The sequence below is a fragment of the Mastomys coucha genome, unplaced genomic scaffold (assembly GCF_008632895.1).
Source record: "Mastomys coucha isolate ucsf_1 unplaced genomic scaffold, UCSF_Mcou_1 pScaffold22, whole genome shotgun sequence".
NCBI classification, from domain to species: domain Eukaryota; kingdom Metazoa; phylum Chordata; class Mammalia; order Rodentia; family Muridae; genus Mastomys; species Mastomys coucha.
In genome coordinates this window covers 249209966-249219579 of record NW_022196905.1, presented here as the reverse complement: position 1 = coordinate 249219579, position 9614 = coordinate 249209966, and the positions used below count along the sequence as shown (strand labels likewise).

The 9614-nt window shown below is 40.7% G+C and overlaps 1 protein-coding gene across 1 annotated transcript in view; it reads left to right on the top strand.

Annotated features, from left to right (window-relative positions):
• LOC116067883 (ATP-dependent RNA helicase DDX19B-like) overlaps positions 1–8273 on the top strand; it is an 18372-nt gene extending 10099 nt beyond the window's left edge. The window contains exons 5-6 of the mRNA XM_031336886.1: positions 5041–5096; positions 8151–8273. Of these exons, the coding sequence (XP_031192746.1) occupies positions 5041–5096; positions 8151–8273 (179 nt within the window). The remainder of the gene's footprint in view (positions 1–5040; positions 5097–8150) is intronic.
• Positions 8274–9614: the final 1341 nt, after the last annotated feature.

The following is a 9614-nucleotide window of genomic DNA, read 5'->3' as shown; positions in this document are numbered from 1 at the left end:
CTGCAGAGGGACCCAAGCTCCCCGCTCTACTCAGTGAAGTCCTTTGAAGAGCTTCGCCTGTGAGTAGTTGCTTACTTGCATTCAGACAGAGATCATGGCCTGGCTACACATTTTTAATACAGCTTTATGTTTACCTACATAACAGGTGTGTGTGTGTAACCTAGTATACTCACATAATAGGTTAATAATATGCATGTAGCTGCTTTGAGTGTTATGTCGAGACTTTGGTGTTTTGGTGTTCTCAGATCCATCCTGCTATGTTCTTCAGTCTCAGTGACTTTTATCTTTAATGGCTTTTCCAGGAAACCACAGCTTCTCCAGGGAGTCTATGCTATGGGTTTCAACCGCCCTTCCAAAATACAAGAAAATGCATTGCCTTTGATGCTTGCTGAACCGTATGTAACTCAATATAACTACATCTGTCATTTACTATTTTAATATGCTTTTTAAAAATTTAAGCCTATTCATGCCTATAATCTCAGATATTTAGGAAGCTGAAGAATGAGGATGAAAAGTTGAAGGTCTGCTCAAGCTATAAATTGAAGTCAAGGCCAGCATCACCATTTTTTAAAAAAATGCATACCAACTATTTGGATTTTTTTTTTTCTTTTGTTGTTTTGAGACAGGGTTTCTCTGTATATTCCTGTCTGTCCTGGAGCTCACTCTGTAGACCAGGCTGGCCTTGAACTCAGAAATCCACCTGGCTCTGCCTCCCAAGTGCTGGGATTAAAGGCGTGCGCCACCACTGCCTAGCTTATTTGTCTGGATTTTTAAAAAAATTTAATTATACTTACTTGTGTGTGTAAGTGCACATGTATGCACCATAGTATGCGTGTGGAGATGAGAGGACATATGGACAGAGGCAATTCTCCACTTCCACCATAAGGTTTCCAGGACTCAAACTCAGGGCGCCAGGCTTGGCAGCTAGCACCTTCACCCACTGAGCAATCTCGCCAGCCCCCAGTTGTTATTTTTAACCTGAGCATGATGTTAAGAAAAGCTTAGGATGTTCAGTGAATTTGTAAGGATTTTATAGGGAAACGCCCATATACCTATAACCTCGATTCTACCACTAGCATTTTATTCTTCTTCTCACGTATCTGTCTACTAATAGAAGATCTTTTTTGATGTTTTTGTGCTTGCTTTTGGTGGAGTGTAAGGTTGATTTTGGAGATAGTAATAGTGTTGTTTTGAGATAGAATCTCAATATAGCCCAGGCTGGCCTCAAATTCTTTTATATTATTGAAGATGACTTTTTATCCTTTTTCTTTCCTTCTTTCTCTTTTCTTTTTCTTTTTAAAGATTTATTTATTTTATACATGTGAGTACACCATCACTGTCTTTAGACATCAGATCCCATTACAGAGGTTGTGAGCCACCATGTGTTTTCTGGGACTTGAACTCAGGACCTTCAGAAGAATAGTCAGTACTCTTAACTGCTGAGCCATCTCTCTAGCCCCGCTGACTTTTATTTTTTAAAGTATCTGTCTGAGTGTATGCTGCATGTGTACAGGTACCATTGGAGGTCAGGAGGGAGAGGGAGTTATATCCCTTAGAGGTGCTGGGAACCAAATTGGTATCCTCTGGAAAAGCAATAAGCATTTGTAAATGCCAAGCCATCTCCAGAGATGATGGTTGTGAACTTCTGATCCTCCTGCCTCCTCATTCCAAGTGTTGCCAAGTTTATGCAGTGATTGGTGTCAAACCCAAGGCTTCCTGCATGCTAGGTGAATAGGCTGGCAACTAAGACACATCCCCAGCTCCCTAAATTCCTTATTTCTGCTTGTGATGAACAGGCACTTCCCTGGTCTTGACTTGTGTTTTCTCAAGTTTGTTTGTTTGGTTTGTTTTGTCTACTCCTGTATTAATTGACAAAACAATGGGTCTTGTTATGTATGATATTTTCATATATGCATTTGAGGTAGTTTGATATATTTACACACACACCTCTTTTGTTAAGGCTTATGTCTGAAAGCCTTGTGTTTCTTATCCATTTCTTTGATTACTTCTTGGTGGCTTCATCTTGTTACCTTCAAGGAATTGAACTTGTTTCTTGTCATCCTTTCACAGACCTTGCCACTTGAACCCTTGGTCTTGTGTTTTAAGGAGTTTTATGCTGGGTTACACTTTGTAAATTAAATGCTTGTTTAAGAGTTTCAGGTTGCCGGGCGATGGTGGTGCTCGCCTTTAGTCCCAGCACTTGGGAGGCAGAGGCAGGCGGATTTCTGAGTTCGAGGCCATCCTGGTCTACAGAGTGAGTTCCAGGATAGCCAGGGCTACTCAGAGAAACCCAGTCTCGAAAAACCAAAAAAAAAAGAAAAAAAAAAAAAAGAGTTTCAGGTTGCAGGGCGGTGATGGTGCACGCATTTAATCCCAGCACTTGGGAGGCAGAGGCAGGTGGATTTCTGAGTTCAAGGCCAGCCTGGTCTACAGAGTGAGTTCCAGGACAGCCAGGGCTACACAGAGAAACCCTGTCTGGAAAAACAACAACAACAAAAAAAACCCTGAGTCTTTCTAGTAAGGAGAGGAGATAGTTACCCTAACATTTGGTATGATTGTTTCAGGCAAAGTATAATGAATACAGAAGCCCTAAGATGGCAGAGCAACATTATAGCTATTGTGGTTTAAGATGAGGGAGACTGGGAAAGAGAGGAAGAGATGTGAGATGAGAGATACCAGGGAACCAGATCAGGTAAAACCTTAATGGACATCAAAAGATCTGAATGAGGAACTGGAGAGAGATGGCTCATTTGGTAAAGTTTGCTGTGTGCATGTATGGGGACCTGAGTTTGGATTTCTAGCATACACATAAAAAAACAAGATGTAGCAGTTACCCATGTTTGTATTCTGTTTTCATGCTTTGTAGGGGCAAGGGCAGGGGAATCCATGGGAGTTGCTGACCAATTTAGTCAAATTAGAGAGCTCCAGGTTCAGTGAAAGATACTGTCTCAATAAAATAAAAATGGAAAGCTACTGAGGAAGATTATCTATGCTAGTTAGCTTTCTGGTGAACTTCACATAAGCTTAGGTCATCTGGGAAGAGGGAACCTTAACCGAGAAAATGGCTCCATCAGCTAGGCATGTAGGCAAGTCTGAGATGACTTGTTTTTATTAATGATTGATGTGAGAGAGCCCAACACAATGGGTGGTATCACCCCTAGCAAGTGATTTTGGATTATATAAAGGAGTAAACTGAGCCAGGAGGTGGAAACGCACTCCTTTACTCTCATCACTCAGGAGGCCGAGGTAGACCGATCTCTGTGAGTTTGAGGCTAGCTTTGTCTATAGCCAGGGCTACACAGTGAAACCCTGTCTCAAAGGAGGAAAAAAAATCAAGAAGGAGCTGAGTAAGCCATGGAGAACAAGGCAATAAGCTGCACTCCTTCATAGTCTGTGTGCTTAAGTTCCTGCTTGACTTCCTTCCATGATGGTCTGTGACCTGGGAAGCATAAGCAAGACAAACCTTTTATTTCCCAATTTAGCTTTGGTCTTTACCACAGCAGGAGAAAACAAACTAGGAAAGACATGATGTCAACTTCTGTACTTCCTGTGCACATATGTGTACACACATACATATGTGCACATACTAACATAAGAATCTGAGTAAAGTAAGGATTGATTAGGTTTTGAGCATAGAAGTGAGTGACTCAAAGCAAGTCCCATTTTATTGAAATCCCTGGCTGCTTCAACTATAGGTAAAGATAAAGAGTGCTTTAGAATCCCATGGCAGGGGCTGGTGAAATGGCTTAGTGGGTTAAGATCACTGTCTGCTCTTCTGGAGGTCCAGAGTTTGGATCCCAGCAACCACATGGTGGCTCACAACCACCCGTAATGAGGTCTGATGCCCTCTTCTGGTGCGTCTGGAGACAGCTACAGTGTACTTACATATAATAAATAAATTAGAAAAAAAAAAAAAAAGAATCTCACGGCAAATCTCTGTGTGACTCTGCACACGTGATGCTATCAAGTGAGGCTCTGCTACCAAATCCAGGGTCTCCTTATATCAATGAAATTTAAAAAGCCATTTTAAGCTTTATTAACTTTTATTTTTGAAAAACTTTTAAAAACTTCTGTGAAAGCATTTTGCCTGCATGCGTGTATGTATATATCTCCTGCATCCCTGATATTCAAGGATGTTAGAAGAAAGTATCAGATCCCCTGGAACTGGAGATACAGACAGCTGTGAACCACCATGTTGGTGTTGAAAATCAAATTCAAAACCTCAGCAAGAGAAACAAGTGGACTTAAAACTGAGCCATCTTTCCAGCCCTTTGAAAATTTATTTGAGGGCTGGAGAGATGGCTCAATGGTTAAGAGCACTGACTGCTCTTCCAGAAGTCCTAAAGTTCAATTCCCAGCAACAACATGGTGGCTCACAACCATCTGTAATGGGATCCAATGCCCTCATCTGGTGTGCATGAAGACAGAGTACTCATATATATAATGTAAATAAATAAATCTTAAAGAAACAACAACAAAAAAAACCCAACAACAACAAAAAGCCTGGCAGTGGTGGCACACGTCTTTAATTCTGGGAGGCAGAAGCAGGTGGATTTCTGAGTTCGAGGCCAGCGTCGAAAAACCGAAAAGAAAAGAAAAAGAAAACTTACTGATAGTTGTCTAGTTAGGATTTCTATTGCTGTGATGAGACACTATGACCATGGCAACTCTTATGAAGGAAAACATTTACTTGAAGCTGTTTACACTTTAGAGGTTCAGACTATTATCATCCTGACATGAAGCATTGCAGCATGCAGGTGGATATGGAGAGGTAGCTGATAAAAGTTCTACATCCAGGTTAGCAGGCAACAGGAAGAGAGAGAGACAGACAGACAGACAGATACACACACACACACATATACACTGGGTCTCAAAGACCTCAAAGCCCATTCCCAGGGCACACCTCCTAATAGTGCCACTCCTTGTGGGACTATGGGAGCTATTTTCATTTACAATGATAGTGAAGCTCCTAAACATTTTCTTTTTCATACAGCCCACAGAACTTAATTGCCCAATCTCAGTCTGGTACTGGTAAAACAGCTGCCTTTGTGTTGGCCATGCTCAGCCAAGTGGAGCCTGCAAACAAGTATCCTCAGGTAAGGACTTTAGGGATTTGTGTTTCCTACTGACATGTAGCCTAAGAGGGATAGTACTGTTCCTGGACTAAAAGTGTGGGTAATCAGGATTATTTACACTTGTAATCCCAATAAAGGGTAGGCGGAGGCAGGAGAGTTGGAGGGTAGCATGTGTTATATATAGTAAGTTCCAGGCTAGCTTGGGCTACAGAGAGAGACCCTGTCGTTTTTTCGTACCTTTTGAATGGTCAGTCCTGAAATGTATACATTCAAGTACATACAAGCAGGTTTAAGGACATACACACACACACACACATATGAACACATTTAACAACAGTTAAAGAAAAAAAGGCAATGAATTTGAAAGAAAGCAGGGGTTGGGTATGAGGGAAAGTTTGGAGGGAGGAAATAGAAGAGGGAAAATGATACAAATATAATCTCAAAAAAAATATATAATAAAACCTCATTTATTGAAAGAACTTTCAGATGAAACATAATGCATTGAGATTAATCAAACCGAAAGTCAAGGAATTTTCAATGAATTTCTTTATAATTAAAAAATCATTTTGAAGCATGGACCTTTACACTGGGTCTGTCTTTCTTTCCTTCTTTCTTTCTTCCTTTTTTAATTTCATGTTGACTGTATGTATATATATATGTATATATATATATATACACATACATACACACATATATATATATATATATGTACAGGTGTGTGCTTGGTGCCTGCAGAGGCCAGAAGGTGGCGTTATGCCCCTTGGAACTGGAGTTAGACATGGCTGGGAGCCACAGTGTGGGTGCTGGGGATAAAACTCAGGTCCTTAATATTTTCATTATCATATTTTTTGTTTGTTTTATATTTGAGACAGGGTCTCCATTATGTATCCTTGGCTATCCTAAAATTTATGTAGACCAAGTTGGTATTGAACTCACAGAGACCCACCTACCTCTGCCTCCTGCATGCTGGGATTAAAGGCGTGCACCACAGACATGCTGCAGCAGCATTGGCTTTATTTTTATGCCCTTACCCACCACACAAAAGAAAATTCATGACACAGTTAAAGCTAGAAAGACAATTAGCTTTATATCCTCTTTTATGACTTATGTGTTCTTTACTTGGATTCTGTCCTACCATTAAAAAATATTTCTCTTTCTACATGTTATACTGTATCCACATGTATGTTCGCTCACACACACGCACACACGTTATAGGCTATAATCCCCACTCCATCCATTTTCCTGCAATTTTAAATGGTGCTTCATTTCATATATTCATTATATGTTCATCTTAAATAAACTAAAAAGACTTTATTAAAATCATTATTTTAGAAAGGGTCCCCCCCATTCCTCTTGAAATGTCTCTGTGGGTCAAGCTGTGCTGAGACTTACTGTGTAACTCAGGAGGACGCTGAGTGCACATCAGTGAGCCTCTCCTGGGCTGGGAATAGAAGATCTGACTTGCTTCCTTTTTCTATAAACCAGAACTCAAGTTGAACAGCAGTAGAGAGGCTCATCTTCCAGGCACAACATAAAGCTTACTGCGCTACCTGTGGTGTACAAGGCCTAGATACTGCTAAGAGGCTTGGTGCTTTCACTTGTAGGGAAAACTACATTTATTTTTCTTATAGGTTTGAACAGTCTGGTGGTACATGCCTATAATCCCTGAATTTGAGAGGCTGAGATAAATTGAGCTTGAATTTAAGGCTAACCTGGGCTACATAGTCATCTGGAGGCCAGATTAGTCTATATATGTAGCAAGACCTTGCCCCAAAGAAGAAGAGAAAAAGAAAAAAAGGGAGAAAGTTCTGAGAATTTTCTAAGAGAAAAGAAGCTAACTTTCAGCTAGGCAATAATGCTTTTAATCTATCACTTGGGAAGCAGAGGCACTGATTTCGAGGCTAGCCTGGTCTACAGAGCAAGTTCCAGGATATCCAGGCTACATTGAGAGACTCTTGTCTTGAAAAGGAAACACTTCTGTCCCTCCGTCAACCCCCCCCCCCCCAAACAAACAACCCTAACCTTCAACTGGAATTTGAGAATTTTGATCATGAACATGATGAGAGTTAAAATCCCCTGTGAGGTCTGCATGCCTCTGGCCGGGTCTGTACAGTGCATCTGATTGAGTTTAAATGAGGGAAGGAAACCAACCTTGAATGTGCATGGCATCATACCATACTGAATTAAAGTGAGTAGTGGGTGCTGTGTGGTGGAAAGGCCCTGGTACTTGTCTTTCTCTGCTTCCTGACTGCAACTGTAGTGTGTGCAGATACTTTATCCTTTTACAGTTACAACTGACTCAGCTTGATGGAACCAAACCTCCAGCCTTTCCTTCCTCAAGTTGCAGGTGCTGCCCCAGAAACAGAAGGACATGTAGCTAGTACAGTCATTCCCAGGGAGGTTTTTGTGCCCCAGAGGCCAACTGCTGCTCTTCTCTTCTCCTTCTTTCCTCTTTTCTTTCCTTCCTTCTTCCCTCCCTCCCTTCCTTCCTTCCTTCCTCCCTCCCTCCCTCCCTCCTTCCCTTCCTTCCTTCCTTCCTCCCCCTCCCTTCCTTCCTTCCTTCCTCCCCCTCCCTTCCTTCCTTCGAGACTGGTTCTTATTATGAAACCTTAGCTGTCCTAGAACAAATTGAATTCAAGAGATCTGTCTGCTTTGCCTCCTGAGTGCTAGGATTAAAGGTCTTTTTATGGTGCCTAGCTGACACTCCCTCTTTCAAGTGTCTTTAGCCATAGTCTGACCACTAGTAATTCTAGTGTATGACTGCAGTTTAAAAGTGAAATGGTGTGGTTGGAGAGATGGCTGAGCAGTTAAGAACACTGGCTGCTTTTCCTGAGAACTCAGGTTCAATTCCCAGCAACTATCTGTGTCCATTTCCAGAGAATCTGACACCTTCACACAATCATATACAAATGAAGGCAAAATACAAATGCACATAAAATAATTTTTATAAAGAGAAGTTCTGTAGGGTACATATTTTTTTCCTTTGACCTCAGATGGATGAGCAGGTTCTTAGAGGGGATTGCCCTTGGCCAGTTGTTGTCGAGCTCTCAGTCTGTACTCTGTTTTCTCCTCTAGTGTCTCTGCCTCTCTCCAACCTATGAGCTTGCTCTTCAAACAGGAAAAGTGATTGAGCAGATGGGCAAGTTTTATCCTGAACTGAAGCTAGCTTATGCTGTTCGAGGCAACAAATGTGAGTAGAAGTATGGGGCCTAGATCATTAATGAAACTAACAAGTTACTTTATTTCTGAAAATTTTCAAAACATGCCCAGCAGTTACAACAGTTCAATGAATACATGTATACTCCCTACCCAGGTTCAGAAACTTAATATCTGCCACACTTTCCTTATTGATATATTTGTATGTTTTTGTTAAATGTCAGTAAATTGTCAGGATGGAGAAATGGCTCAGAGGTCAAGAGCACTACCAGTTCTTCCAGAGGTCCTGAGTTCAATTCCCAGCAGCCAAGTGGTAGCTTAAAACCATCTGTAATGAGATCTGGTGTGCAGGCATACATGCAGGCAGAACATTATATGCATAAAAATCTTAAAAAAAAAAAAAAAAGTAGAAACTGGAGAGATGGCTCAGCTGTTAAGAGCACTGGCTGCTCTTCCAGAGGTCCTGAGTTCAATTCCCAGCAACCACATGGTGGCTCACAACCATCTGCAATGGGATCTGTTGCCCTCTTCTGGAGTATCTGAAGGCAGCTACAGTGTATTCACATATATAAAAGAAATAAATTAAATAAATCTTTTTTTAGAAAAAAGTAAATTGTCTTATAATTAATTCTTACAGAATCTTTTATTAGGCACCTCATATGGATATTATATAATCATAATGCCCTTGTTATAACCAAAAAAATTAGCAGTTCCCTGGAAAACTAACATCTATTTTACTCTTGCCCATTTCTAACTAAGGTTTTCTTTAGTTTGCTAAAGTATAGGTTGGATCTTGAAGTTATAGAGAGTTGTGAGCTGCCATGTGGGTGCTTAGAATTAAATCTGGGACCTCTGGAAGAACAGTCAGTGCTCTTAACTGCTGAGCCATATCTCCAGCCCTCTGGCTCCTTTTTAAAATTATCTTTATCATTATTTTTTGTTACATCCTTAATTTAGTTTCATTAATTCACTGGGAAGTGGGGGCACATGTGTTTAATCCTAGCACTTAGGAGGCAGAGGCAGGCGGATCTCTGAGTTTGAGGTCAGCCTGGTCTACAGGGAAAATTGCTGGACAGCCAGGGCTACAGGGACAAACCCTGTCTGGAAAAGCAAAGCAAAACAAAACAAAACACAACAAAAATAATAAAATTTTAAAAAATAATTTCAGTAATCCTAAATTTGATTTACTATGTGCCCAATAGATATTATGGTGACATCTTAAATTTTCCCTAAAATAGTAACAGAAAATCATTAGTATTAAATACGAAGTAGCTTCAAGATATCTCACAATGGAGAGCTAGCCTTACCTTACCTGAAGAAAACTTATCTTTTCCACAGTGGAAAGAGGTCAGAAGGTCAGTGAGCAGATTGTCATTGGTACCC